The sequence below is a fragment of the Puma concolor genome, chromosome C1, assembly GCF_028749965.1.
Source record: "Puma concolor isolate L17-30 chromosome C1, mPumCon1.1.hap2, whole genome shotgun sequence".
NCBI classification, from domain to species: Eukaryota; Metazoa; Chordata; class Mammalia; order Carnivora; family Felidae; genus Puma; species Puma concolor.
In genome coordinates this window covers 183,907,810-183,922,972 of record NC_141674.1, presented here as the reverse complement: position 1 = coordinate 183,922,972, position 15,163 = coordinate 183,907,810, and the positions used below count along the sequence as shown (strand labels likewise).

The window sequence follows — 15,163 nt, the reverse complement described above, 5'->3', positions numbered from 1 at the left end:
TTATTTGTGCCTTCTTCAACTTCTTTCACCAATGTCTTATAATTTTCAATGTACATATATTTCATCTCCTTGGTTAAATTTATTCCTAGGTATTTTTTTCTTTTTCATGCAATTGTAAATAAGATTATTTTCTTATTTTCTCTTTTTGATAATTTGTTCTTAGTTTATAAAAATGCAACATATTTCTATATATTGATTTTGTACCCTGCAACTTTACTCAATCTATTTATTAGTTCTAACAGTTTTTTAATGAAGTCTTTAGGAGTTTCTATATATATAATTATGAAATATGCAAATAATGATAGTTTTACTTCTTTCTTTCCAATTTGGATGCTTACCCCCCTGTCATCCCCCCCCGCCCCTCCCTCACCCCACCCCCCGCCTAACTACTCTGGCTAGGATTTCCAATACTATGTTGAATAAAAGTGGTGAGAATGGGCATCCTTGTCTTCTTACTGATCTTAAGGGAAAAGCTTTCAGCTTTTCTGTCTTGAGTCTAATGTTAGGTGTGGGCTTGTCATATATGGCCTTTTTATGCTGAAGTACATTCCATCCATACTCACTTCATTTAGAGTTTTTATCATAAATAGGTGTTGAATTTTGTCAAATGCATTTTCTGCATCTATTGAAATGATCATACAGTTTTATCCTTCATTTTGTTAATGTGGTTTATCACACTGATTGATTTCAGATTTTGAACCATTTTTGCATTGCTGGAATAAATTCCCCTTGATCATGGTATATGATTCTTTTGATGTATTGTTGAATTTGGTTTGCTAATATTTTGTTGAAGAATTTTGCATCTGTATTCATTGGGGATATTGGTCTATAACTTTCCTTGTGTTCTGTCCCTTTCTGGTTTGGTTATTAGGTAATGTTATCCTCAAAAAATGAGTTTGGGAAGGGTTCCCTCTTTTTCCATTTTTTGGATGAGTTTGAAAAGGGTAGTATTATTAAATCTTATTCAAATGTTTGGTAGAATTTACCAGTGAAGCTACCTGATCTTGGATTTTTGTTTCTTGAAAGTTTTTTGATTACTGATTCAATGTCCTTACCAATAATTGATCCAGTCATATTTTCTATTACTTTATTATTCAGTCTTGGAAGATGCATGTTTCTAGGAATTTACCCATTTCTTCTGTGTTGTCCAATTTTTTGGCATGTAATTACCTTTTTAAAAATTTTTTTTAGAATTTTTTATTTTAGAGAGAGAGAGAAAGAGCAAGAGAGAGAGAGTGAATGGGGGAGGGAGCAGAGGGAAAGAGAGAGAAAATCCCAAGCAAACCATGCTCAGCATGGAGTCTGATATGGAGCTGAATCCCACAACCCTGGGATCATGACCTGAGCTGAAACCAAGAATCAGATGCTCAACTGATGGAGCCACCCAGGCACCCTAGCATGTAATTATCTTTTATAATTCTTTTGTATTTCTTTGGTATCAGCTGTGATTTCTCCTCTTTTATTTTTGATTTAATTTATTTGAGCCCTCTTTTTCTCCTCGTCTGTTGTCTAGTTAAAGGTTTGTCAATTTTGTTTATCTTTTCAAAAAAACAGCTCAGTGAAACTAAGGTCTCTTCTATTGTCTTTTTAGTCTCTATTTCATTTATGTCCTCTCTTATCTTTACTATTTCCTTCCTTCTACTAACTTTGGAGTTTGTTTGTTCTTTTTCTGGTTCTTTTGGGTATACAGTTATATTGTTTACTTAAATTTTTTCTTGCATCTTGGAGTAGACTGGTACTGCTAAAAACTTCCCTCTTAGAACTGGTTTTGCTGCCTCCATAGATTTTGGTATGTTTATTTCCATTTTCATTTGCCTAAAGTCAGTTTTTAATTTCTCTTTTTCTTTCTTCATTGACCCATTGATTGCTCAGTAGCATGTTGTTTGATCTCCACATATTTGTGATTTTCCCAGTTTTCTTGTAATTGATATCTAGCTCCATACTATTGTGGTTGGAAAAGATGGTTGATATAATTTCAGACTTCTTAAGTTTATTGAGAGTTGTTTTGTGGTCTGGCACGTGATCTATCCTGGAGAATATTCCCTGTGCATTTGAGAAGAATGTGTATTCTGCTACTTTAGGATGGAGTATTGTATGTATGTCTTTTAAGTTCATCTGCTCTGTTGTGTCAGTTGAGGTTAGTGTTTCCTTATTGATTTTCTGTCTGGATGATCTATCCATTGATGTAACTGGGGTATTAAAGTCTCCTACTAGTATTATGTTGCTTTCAGTTTCTCCCTTTAAATCTGTTAATATTTGCTTTAGGTACTTCTGTGTTGAGTACATAAATATTTATCAATGTTATGGCTTCTTGAATTGACCCCTCTATTATTATGTAAGTCCATTTTTGTTTTTTGTTACAATCTTTGTTTTAAAGTCTGTTTTATCCAATGTAAGTATAGTTACCTCAGCTTTCTTTTGGCTCTGTTTACATGAAACATCTTTTTCCATCCCTTCACTTTCGGTCTGTGTGTTCCCTTACATCTAAGGTGAGTCTCTTGCAGACAACATATATAGGTCTTGTGTTTTGTTTTTTGTTTTTAACCATTCAGCCACTCTATGTCTTTTGATTGGAGAATTTAGTTCATTACATTTGAAGTAATTACTGATAGATGTGTACTTATTGCCATTTTGTTTATTGTTTTCTGACTGTTTTGTAGTTCCTCTCTGTTCTTTTCTTCTTCGCTTGCCTTCCTCCCTTTGTGGTTGAATGCTTTCTGTAGTGTGATACTTAGATTCCTTTCTCATGATCTTTTGGGTATCTACTACAGGTTTTCACTTTGTGGTTACAATAAAGCTTGTATATAGTAGCCTATACATATAACAATGTGTTTTATGTTGATAGCAAGTTAAATTTGAATGCATTCTCAATCGCATTTTTACACCCCCCTCCAAACATTTTACATTTTTGATGTCACATTTTACATCTTTTATCTTATGTATGTTTTAACTAATTATTGTGGTTATGGTTATTTTGCTACTTTTGTTTTTCAACCTTTATACTGCCTTTATAAGTGATTAATTCTCTTCCTTTGCTATATATTTCAGTGAGTTTTTTCTGTTGTATGGTTTCTTATTACTAATTAGCACCCTTACTTTTCAGCTTGCAGAGCCAGTTTATTGGTAATAAACTCTTTTAGCTTTTGCTTGTCTGGTAAATTCTTTATCTCTCCTTCAATTCTGAATGATACCCTTGCCAGATAGAGTATTCTTGCTTAGAAGTTTTCCTTTTAGCATTTTAAGTATATCATAGCGTTCCTTCTGATTAGCAAAGTTTCTCCTGAAAAATCTACTGATTATCTTATGGGGGTTCCCTTTTGTATAACAAGTTGTTTTTCTCTTGCTACTTTTCAGATTCTCTGCATTAGGGGCATTTTCAGCCATTATTAGCTCAAATAGTTTTCAGCCCCTTTCTCTCTCTTGTCTCCTTCTGGGATCCCCTAAAATGCACATGTTATTTTTGCTTGATGTTGTCTTACAGGTCCCTTAAGCTATCTTCACTTTTTAAAATTTTGTTTTCTTTTTGCTGCTCTGTTTGAGTGAGTCCCACTACCCTGTCTTCCAAATCACTGATTCTTCTGCTTCATCTAGTCTGCTGTGGAACCCCTCTAGTGTATTTTCAGGTATCATATTCAGTTATTGTTCAGCCATTGTATTCTTCAGCTCTGTGACTACTGTTTGGTATTTTCTGTCTTTTATTGAGATTTTCTCAATGTTCATCCATTTTCCTAAATTTAGTGAGCAACTTTTGACCACTACTTTGAACTCTTTATCAGGTATATTATCTCCATTTCATTAGTTGTTGGTTTTTTTTTTTTCTGGAATTTTATCTTGTCCTTTCATTTGGAACATATTCCTCTGTTTCTTCATTTTGTGTGACTCTGTGTTTGTTTCTGTGTTAGGCAAAACAACTGTCTCTCCTGGTCTTGAAGGGTGTCCCTGTGTGGGCAATGAACCTTGTCATTTAACCTTGCCCTAGTTCTTAATCGTCTCTCATGGTGCGTGTCCATTCATTTCAGCTCCGTGGGGTTCAGAAATGCAATCCCCCCTGGTTACTGGAGCCAAGTACTCAGTGGGTATCCCTTGTGTGGGCTGTCTACACCTACTGGCTTTGGGGAGCTGGGAGGGAAGCTGGGAGTGGGACAGGGCTGCAAAAGCAATAAGAGGGCTTAGGGTGCTCACCTACTGCCTCTGGCCAGTAGCAGTAGCAGTGTCAGGGAATAGGGCACCCACCTCTGCCTCCGGGGTGGGGGTGGGAGTTGGCCCCAGCAAATTAAAGTGAGAGTGCAAACATGGCACCCACCAGTACTTCCACTCCTGGAAAGAGTCCCAACAGACTTTTGCCCTGTAGCAGATGCTTTGAGATTAATACATGAATTTCTTCACATATGATCTAGGCTCTTAACAAACTGCTGTTTTTGTGCTGGATCCCAGGGCAAGTGAGTCTGCACACAACCCTTTTAAGAGCACAATGTCTGCTGCCTACAGCCCGATGATTTTTCTGGATGTAAGTCTTGTTGGCTCAACAAGCCAGATATCTTGGGAGCTTGTCTCTCCAGTGCAGGTCCCAAGGAGTTGGGTGCCTGACATGAGGCAAAAACCCCTGACTCCTCAGGGAGGATTTCCATATTTGTGAGACGCCTCCCAATGGTTGCTACACTTGGGGGTGGGATTTTTGGCGAGATCTCTGCTTCTCCTACCCATCTCACTGTGGCCCTTTTATCCTTTGTTGTGGAGTAGTTGTTCAGTTCTCTTGTTTTTTTCCGGAGGGAATTGTTTTCTTATGTAGCTGTAGATGTGTTGTGTCTGTGGGAGGAAGTGAGTTCAGGATCTTCCTGTGCCACCATCTTGAACTACTGATTTCTCCATAGCTCTTTAGAAGAAGATAGAAGATTTGACCTTTGTGGAGCAGAGTTACAAGTGCTTTTTGTTTTATTTTGTTTACATGGTCTTTTAATATGGATTCCTGGTTTGGCAGAATGTTAACTGGAAACAATTTCAAACTTCTGTAACTTAGATTTGTTGAGCCTGAGGTTGGTATTTCTTCACAAATACTGATGACTTTTTCCTTTCTTAAAATAATAGAAGCTTAAAAAAATAAAAAGAAAGAATTGTGTAAAGAGAGAAGTGTATTTTGTTTGGCCTTGCTAAAATACCACTTGGCTCCAACCAGCCCGTATTTCCTGACTCGACCATGCCCTGAAGCAGTGAAAGGGAAGAAGTTTTTCAAATGAGATTTGAGTTTGTGTATTTGCATTCCTTTCAGTTTTTGACTGTGTTGTTAGTCTTAGTTGGTCCAGCACTGTGAAGCTTGAGTCAATTTCCTTAATAAAACTTAACAGTAGGGAATCCATGTTGTTCAAAATTTGCTTTTCTATGGCTAATCTGAAAAAGACTCATTTTTTGATAGTTGTTTTTTTCACGTAGTCTACATTCTCAGCATGCTGTTTATCCACATAGAATTTATAATACATGTTAAATGCTTTCATAAATAAAGGCAGGTGATTCAAGAACAGTGACATAAAAAGTGACCCAAATTAAAAAAAAAAAAAAAGTACTAGGTCAACTTCATTACTGGCTTGAACTACTTAGGATATCCTGTGGGAAAGTGATCCACTTTTCTGACATAATTGATTTGTGTGTCACAAATAGAAATGGCAAACCTAAAATTGGCCCAGGAAGTTTTCTGTGCTTTTCTCTCTATTTTAAAGTAGAATGCATTTTTCACAGCTCAACTGTTACCCGAGTGAGTGGTTACCTTTCTGTGGAAATAGCAAAGCACGAAGGAAACCTGTCCATGGTCACACAGTGGGTGGGCAGAGTCAAAATGCATGCCAAGTAATTGTGTCTTTGTGCTGCATTCCGTTAGTGCTCTACCAATGTGATTTTGATAGAGGTCTTAATCAAGATCTTTCTCCCCAAGTACTTGGCAGAGTTAAAAAAGCATGTGTAAACAATATGCACATTTGATTTGACTCTGAAACTGACCTTTTTGTGGGATACAAATAGCACCTATTCCCCACCCACAGCCGTACCTCCAACTGGTTAGTGATGCAAATTATGGAAATTGTGTACCGTTTGCTGTCTGGCGTTAGTAGCCTTTTCAGTGTTGAAACAGTGTTGAGGCCCAGCACTGTGAATGGCTGTTATTGCCAGTCTAATTCAGTAAATACTTGAATGCTTTCTAACATCACGTACGATGTGAGGTGCGAGGGGAGTGGGAGGAACATGAAAAGGAAAAGATAGGGAGCAGAAAGCAGAATGGAAACAAAAAGATATATGAAAAGGAGACAGAGGGGAAAGAGGTACTGCTCATTGGGCTTTAGCGTCAGACAGAAAGGTAAGTTCAAGTCCCAGCTTTACAGGTTCCCAACTATACATTTTACTTAAGTCAGGAACTATTATCCAACTATATTGAAGCTGAACAGCAATGAGATATCATTATTTATCAAATAATGAAAATCTTTATTTATAATGGTGGTTGCTGGCTTATGTGTTCTGTGTTTTTAATTTTAGAAAGACCATGTTTCCTTTGCATTGCAGAGGAGACTTCAGTGGATCAATTAGGATTTGGTTCGGCTGCATTGTCACAGAGACCCATACAAAGTTTAATATACGGGATTTTATTCACTCAATAAAGGAGCTCAGAGGCAGGCAGTCTGGGGCTTTTAAGGTGATTCCTCAAGTTGTGAGAGCCCTGGCCCCTTCCATTTTCTGCTCAGCCATCTTTCTTTCATCTTTATGGCTCAGTGTGGCTGCTGGAGCATCCTTATCTCAGGGAACAGAAAAGATGAAGGACAAAAGGAGGGCTTGACTTTATAAAAATCTTCTTGTGAGGAGGTTTCCCAGGAGTATCATGTGACACTCTGTTTACATCTCATTGACCAGAACTTAGTCTGGGCCACACATATCTACAAGGAACTCGGGAAATGTAGTTTCACTGGTTCTCCATTTTTTTGAGCTTCGTTTATGGAATATAGCAAGAAGCATTGTGATCCTGGGAAAAATGTCTTAGAGGTTAAAACTTATTATTAGTACTAATAATAGTAACAGTTAAGAAGTTATAGGCACTACATTAAAAAATTTATGAGAACCATCTCATTTAACCATCCTTTGATGTAGGTGTTACTATCCCCATTTTACAGAAGAAATTGTGGTTTAAAAAAGTTAAGTAAGTAGTTTGTCCAAGGTTACATTGCTAGTAAGTAGTGGAGCTAGCTCTCAGAACCAGGCTTGTCTTTTTCTAGATCCCAGTAATTTGATTATTATTTTGCCTCCCACGTCTCGAGTCTTACCTTGGTAGTTTATTCATATCTACAATGGGATGTTTTAAAAACTCCTATTCTGTGGTTTTATATTCTTTAGCTCTCCACGTTTTTCACCTAACACACATGCGCGCACACACACACACACACACACACACACACACACACACCCCTCATTGGTTTTTTAAGATCTTTAAGTATTTCTATGCTTATGTAAAAGAATGTGACTTTTATTACTTGATTAGTTCATTGTGAGTTGTCTCTGTACTTTGGTCAAGATACTAGCATATTAGAATTTTGGACAATTTATTATTTTCTAAGCCTCCAACTTTCCCCCAGATGCAGTCCCAAAAGCTACCGGGGATAACAGGATGAGTAAGAAAGAGTCCTTATCCTCAAGGCATTTACAGTATAATTCTTTAGAGAATTGGTTTTAGACAAGCCTCTTAACATCAAATTACACTGTGACACTACATGTAAATCACAGCTGACCTAGATGTGCACACCCATTTATCCTTATAATTATAAGTGCATCATTGTTACCTCTAAATGGCTACCCATCCCTTCAAAACATTCCAAAGAAATTAGGTAGAGTAAATAGGCAATTCTATTTTAGTACTCTTTGTATTTTTCCCTTAAAAAACATGGCTTATATTATTGTTTTAGTAATAAAAACTTTAATAAAGATACATGGCTGATTATAGTGTCTATTACTTTGAAATACCCATTTGTAAAAATAATTTAATTTCTATTTTATGACACTTTGAATAGTGGCAGAAATGATGTACAAGCATATTAGAAGCCCAAATCAAATGGGGACCAGTATGACATTTGGGACCAGAACCTGCCAATATAAGCCTATATAGAATTTATCATTTGGTGTATTATTTTTTTACAAGATCAGAGAAGACAGGTGTTCCACCTGACATGTTAGGAAAAAGAAAGCATTACCTAGGGATGTGAGGCTGATGACATCATCTCCTACAAGACTTCCATTTAATTCAGTCTTTGTACCTGGAAATCGGCCATGGAAAGAAGGGACTGGCAAAGATTCTCATTCTGTATATTTCTCTGCTTTGTTTTCTAGTGCATCTACTGCTTAAAGTTATTTCATTACAAAAAAATAATTTTTTTTCCTATTTGTGGACTACATTGTTTCGCCTGTTTCCTGATTATGTGTATACAGAAACATTTTATTTCATAATGGGAAGGTGATTGATTTTTTTATAGATATAAATATATCATCTAAACCTGGTATTTGCCTAGGTGTATTCATTCCTAGTCTTTAAGGTACTTTTTAAACTGAGCTCCATCAGTTTAAGAAGTCCGTTCTTTTTTGCTTAGGTTATTTGGCATGTATCATGTGCCTGACACTTGACTTACAGGTTAAGTGTCTCCTGACTCTCCTAATCATCTCTCTTATCTTGATGACTTAATTAACTTTATCTGATCATGGAAAACTTACATTTTCTAATTGTCCTGGAGATAATGGGCTTCGTTACTACCTAGAGTGAATTTTACTTTGAAGACTTATACCTTTTGGCTCTTAATGATAAGGATAAATAGCACTGGCTTAGAGCCTCAGAATTAAACAAACACAAAGAAATACTTTGTACTCATTCATGATTTCATGTCATCAGGGATTCTGCAGTAAACACAGTAGAACATGATTCCTCCCTCCTTTCATGTTATGGGGAAAGAAATGTTTATTATGAATGAAGCAGACATGTTTTTATACGAAATCTACAGCTCAGAGAAATTAAGTGACTTGCCCAAAGTTATTGTAGGTGATAGAATTTGTATGGATGTATGTGATCAATGATTAAACTGGGAAGTAGATGGGAAGGAGATTTTAAAGTCTTGGAAAACCTCCAAAGAGTTGGAATGTTTTTTTTAGATAAACACTGGGTAGCCAGTGGAAGCTTTGGACTGGAGCAGTGATGTAATCAAAGCAGTCAGAAAGAATATTCTGCTACTGAGGTGCCAGCTAAATGAATACGGTTGTAGAGGTGTGGAACAAGAGAAAACCCTGAAATAACGGGCTGGTCATCAGGCTGGGATGAAAAAGTAGAGAGGGCACTACCCTGGGAAAGTGGAGAGACTGGGGGCTGACAGCGTGGGAGAGGAAAAGGAGCAGTCAATGATGGTGAAGTTTTAGGTGATAAAAACTTCACAATAACCACGGATAGCAGTAAGAGCTTAATGAGAAGCCCAAATACCCTTTCATATGGCTCCTTTCTCAGATCCTATCTTTGATGACTGTTCCTTAGAGTATTTCCTAAAACCAGGAATGACGTTCCCCAAAGATTAAAATTAAAAGGAAATGGAGCTAAGATCGTTACTCAAAAGTCAAAATTGGGACTTTTCCTGAATGTATCAAATGATAGGGCAGCCAGGACAAGTGTGTGGCACGAATGGACTACTGATTGAAGGGATTGTTTCCTAGGCGTTTTTTGTCGACCACAACTCCCGCACCACCACTTTCATCGACCCCCGGCTCCCGCTGCAGAGCAGTAGACCCACGAGTGCGCTGGTTCATCGGCAGCACCTGACCAGGCAACGCAGCCACAGTGCAGGCGAGGTGAGTCACGCGCCTTGGGGATGGGCCTGCGGGTTCATGGGAGCTGCAGGGATGTGGTGGTTTGTGGAATCTCTCTTATCGTTTTGTTTTTCCAGTTTGATTTAGAGATTATCATTTGGAGACTGAAAAGTGCTGGAATGCTGGCAGGGCTTCTCTGAAAATACCCAAAGCCTAATTTACACATTTTAAGAGCTAGATATTTGAAGAAAGATGGAAGAAATTAGAGATTTTTTTTATATTCAGAAGATGGTGAGAGAGCATTCTCCATGTATGAAATGTTCAAGAGAGGATGGTGGTAAACCCTTTTGCCCACCTAAGGACAGCTTCAGAGGAAAAAATAGGGCTAAAATTCAGTGACATATGGGAGGTTTTTTAAGTGAGGGTTGCTGGATTGGATTAAAGTCTTTAGCCAATGCTATGGGTTGTGGTGTCCTCACTAATAGTCTTTAAAATCATGATATATTGGGGCACCTAGGTGGTTCAGTCGGTTAAGCATCTGACTCTTGATTTTGACTCAGGTCATGATCTCACAGTTCAGAGGTTCAAGCCCTGCATCAGGCTCTGTGCTCACAGTGCAGAGTCTGCTTGGGATTCTCTCTCTCTCCCTCTCTCTCTCTGCCCCTCCTGCACTCTCTCTCTCTGTCTCTCTCTCTCTTAATCTCTCTCCCTCTCAAAATAGATAAACTTAATAAAATAAATAAAAATCACAATACATCTGAGCATTGATTCATGTACTCTAAGGAAGAGAAAATAGGCAGAATTAAGAATTCCTAAATTACTAAATTACTTCCTCTACTTTACTGGTTTGCAGTGACCTATGGTAACCACATGGGGGCTCTCTAATAGCCTAACCCACCCCCCACCACCTCCACCAAGACAAAGGAAATAGTCTCTTCCTGTTTCCCTTTTTCTTTAGCAGCTTAAATAAAAGGAACGCTTTAGGTCAACTTTGTTTCTCTTTAATACTGGCTTAGTGTTGAATGTATGTCATCGCTTGGTAAACATTGTTTCGAAAGATTTGCTTAGGCAAAAAGAATTAAGATTCTTCTCCTGCGTTCCTTTCTAGGTCTATGTGCATATTCTATTTTCAGTGTTACATTATAGGTCAAAGAGTTTTGTAGACTCTGTTATAAGGAAAATTACGAATGTGATAAATAACTGGATTTGATTCGTCAAAGTTCTACTCTTGGAATTTCCCCTCGTGATTTACAGACTTGTGGGTTTGCTGGTTGTATGTACAGAATATACTTGAGAAGCTCATATAAAAATGATATATAAATCTATTACAAGATGAGGTATGCACAAAAATATTTATGTTTTATGAGTAACTAATAAATCTTTACTTTGCTGCCATGGAAACCATTAGTGGTGACCTGGATGATGCCAACAGCATTCAATCCTAAAAGCAGAAAACACACCTCTCACCTTTGGACTTCGTGTGTGATGTGTATCATAATTAGGGCCCTGCCTGACTTTATCACAAGGCCAGTGCACTTTAGCCACTTGTATTTTTTTTTTTTTTTAGCCACTTGTCTCATCTTGACTTCACCGTATGAGCCGGCTGCTTGGTCTGGTCAGGTCTGCATCAGATTAATAGCTGTGCTCCTTTTGCTTTCAGTTCTTCTGCCTCAGAACTTGAGTTATTTCCATGGTCTAGTAGCAGCCTGTTGTGGGAGAGGGATCCTAAGGCACACATTCAAATGCAAGTTACCTTCTCCTGTTGATGGAGACTGAGTGGTAGAACAGAGCTAACCCCATAAAGCCTCAGCAGTCAGCCCCAGCCTTGTCAGACCATTTATGGGAAGGCGTTTTCTGGCACAGCTGTTGGAAGCCCGCACACCCCGCCGTGCTACACACATTTATCTGGCCTTGCCCACCATCTAAAGGTCTCCTTCGAGGAAGGAGGGTGTTGAAGAGAAGACATTTGGCTGTTCTGGGAAATAATGACACATGACCACGTCCTGACAGGAGGCAAAGTATATGTTTGTGTATTGAATGATAAGTTCTGTGACTGGCAAACAAGGTGTAGTTAATGATCGAATCTCCTCTGAGAGTGGCTGACTTCGTTCTTCAAAGCCAATAATTCAAGAGACGCACAGCAAGCAACTTCGATTATACACATGAGTCTTTCCATCTACTTTCTTATACTCATTTAGCAAACATTACAGGTAGTAGAAATTTTGCTGCATCTTCCATCCAACAAACTGATTCTTACCAAATGCGTGCAGTGTAGAAACATGGTGGTTGGGGTGAAGGATGCCAATAACGTATGTTCCTTGTTCTTATTAAGGAGAAAATGTGTGAAACAAACCATAATACAAGTGAGTAAAAATATGACTGAGGGGCGCCTGGGTGGTTCAGTCGGTTAAGCATCTGACTTTTGCTCAGGTCGTGGTCTTGTGGTTCATGAGTTCGAGCCCCGTGTTGGGCTTTGTGCTTACAGCTTGAAGCCTGGAGCCTGCTTCCGATTCTGTGTCTTCCTCTGTCTCTGCCTACTCACCCTACTCACACTCTGTCTCTCTCTCTCAAAAATAAATAATAAGACTTAAACATTTTTTTGAAAAAAATACGAATGAAATGCTTTATAAAATGTTAATGATGGCGGCTGCTTAAGAAATGTATACCAAGTACTTTGCGAGGTCAGAGAAGGGTGCATTTAAAGTCAGCTTGAGGGGCACCTGAGTGGCTCAGTTGATTAAGCGTCCGACTTCAGCTCAGGTCATGATCTCACAGCCCCGCGTCGGGCTCTGTGCTGACAGCTCAGAGACTGGAGCCTGCTTCCGATTCTGTGTCTCCCTCTCTCTCTGCCCCTGCCTCGCTCGCACTCTGTCTCTGTCTCTCAAAAATGAATAAATGTTAAAAAAAATTTTTTTTTAATAAAGTCAGCTTGAAGGGAAGGCAAGGTTTCATTGGGGAGGGGGGTTGCTGTTTGAACTATACTCTGAAGAATGAGTGAGAGCATTCTTGAAGGATAAGCAAGCAGTGTAGGGTGAGAATGGTAGTTTTAGTTTTAGGGCCTTTAGAAAAACCTATCCCCAGGCACCTAACAGATACGATGTGATAAAATGGCTGTGAAGGTTTCGATGGGTGGGAATAGAAGCTCTGTTTTATTTTCTTATTTTTTTTTTAAATGTTTATTTAGCCTGGGGGGGGGTGCGGAGAGAGCACGCGAGTGTGCACGCAGATGAGCAGGGGAGGAGCAGAGGGAGAGCGAGAGAGAATCCCAAGCAGGCCCCAAGCTGTCAGCATAGAGCCCTATGTGGGGCTTGATCTCACGAGAACCATGAGATTGTGACTGGAACCGAAACCAAGAGTCAGACACTCAGCCCACTGAACCATCCAGGTGCCCCTAGAAGCTCTGTTTGAAAAGTACCAATTTGTAAATCCAATATGTTATTTGGCCTTTTGTTCTCTTTCTCTCTAATACTTCTGTTCTACTGTCATCTTAAAAGACTTGTGTAATACGGGCAAGGAGGGGATGCTAAAACAGAAGCTAAAACAGTGTTAGAGTTTACTGATAAGACTATTAGTGGGCATTTTTGTTTACCTACTTGTATGTATGAGTTTCTAAATCTATAATAGGTACAATAAATAAGTTTGGTTAGGGCAGCCCTATGGTAGCTCTTCCACAGCTGCTGCGATTAGCTGCCTGGTGTGGGAGGTTCAAACCAGAAAGAGCTGTTGTACCAGGTGCTCTAACAGGCATGTAAAATTGCTCCTGAGGAGATACCACACCAACCCTGAAGCCCACACGAAGCCAGCTGCTCTTCAGGCTCTGCTGAGGCAGAGAATTCTCCGACCTGCCTTAGCCAAAAGAAGGTATAACCTGGCACTCGTACCCTCCAGGTTTTCTCTCCAATGTATTGTTCCAGGTTTTTGTTTTGTCAAACCAGAGGTTATTCCCGATGAACAGGTCTGCTGCTGTTCGGCTTCTACAGCCCCAGTAATTGTACTCGTATGGAACTACCTCGATACCATGTGGTAAATAGTCACTGCCCGGCCCCTCTCGAGGATACAGATGCCTGAACCCTTCCCCTCGATTCGGCAACTAAAGCAGAGCTTGTGAGAACCCTGTGTCAGCTCCTCACCTGGCATCTGTTCCCATCAGTTGGTACTTAGTAGTCGTCAAGTATTTTGAACAACTAGGCTTGGTGTGCTGATTTAAACCAGTCTCGATCTTGGTGCAGAACATAAACGATGCTTTTGTTTGCAGGTAGGAGAAGATTCTCGACACACAGGACCACCAGTGCTTCCCAGGCCATCGAGTACATTCAATACAGTCAGTAGGCCACAGTACCAGGACATGGTTCCAGTGGGTATGTCATCCCATTCCAGAAACCTTTATCTTTGCTTTTCCTATCAGTGTGAATCATGCATCCTGTGCTGATACTTCTCTATTGGCAGCCTGCTACTTTTGCCCTGTACTGAGAAACGTGCATTATCCCTAAGAGACCAATTTGAATCGCAAAACACTTCTGTCATACAAAATCCTATAGAATGAGATTTTTTATCTTGCTCTACGTTTTCTGAGCAGAGCTATTATATTAGATTGTTGAAGTTACTCTTAAGGCAAATATGTTATGTGGTCATTTCACATTAAGCATTGGACAAGCATATATATTAGTATATACATAATGCTCAGGACAGAATTTTTTAAATTTTTTTAATGTTTATTTTTGAGAGAGACAGAGAGAGAGAGAGGGAGAATGAGAGCATGAATGGGGGAGGGTCAGAGAGAGAGGGAGACACAGAATGGGAAGCAGGCTCCAGGCTCTGAGCTGTCAGCACAGAGCCCGACATGGGGCTCGAACCCATGAACTGTAAGATCATGACCTGAGCTGAAGTCGGACGCTTAACCGACTGAGCCATCCAGGCGCTCTGGTACAGAATTTAAATGGTGTGTGAGCCTATGGTAGCCTCAGAATAAGAAAGCAATTATGGCACATTCTTAAGGTTTTGTTAGAGAGCTATGTAGTTGTAGCAAATACAAGGCAGCAAGAGCCTCCAAAATTATAAAATACAAATAAATGAATGGGGCAAAGAGGCCTAACCAACAACTTGAATTAGTATTCACATGATGAGGTTGACGTAGATCGGTTTTCACACCTGGACCCCTAAGGCAGGTGGAGTAGACAGGTAGGTGGTAGGAGGCCATGTCAGCTCCCTGCTTCATCTTAAATTTGAGTAGTTCTCCATTTGTCTGTTTTTACCTTAAGATTTTTACTTCTTTAAGAAAAACTTTAATGTGAAATATAAAGTAATGCCTGTGGCATTACTTAGCTAAAGAAATTTGACAAACACTGGACAGGAAGAAATC

General features: G+C 39.2%; 1 protein-coding gene across 6 annotated transcripts in view; it reads left to right on the top strand.

The window, feature by feature from the left end:
• Window positions 1–15,163, top strand: part of HECW2 (HECT, C2 and WW domain containing E3 ubiquitin protein ligase 2) — a 369,345-nt gene that overhangs the window by 283,502 nt on the left and 70,680 nt on the right. For all 6 annotated transcript variants that reach the window (XM_086719188.1, XM_086719186.1, XM_086719189.1 and 3 more), the window contains 2 exons: window positions 9,712–9,846; window positions 14,060–14,162. In XM_086719188.1, the coding sequence (XP_086575314.1) occupies window positions 9,712–9,846; window positions 14,060–14,162 (238 nt within the window). The remainder of the gene's footprint in view (window positions 1–9,711; window positions 9,847–14,059; window positions 14,163–15,163) is intronic.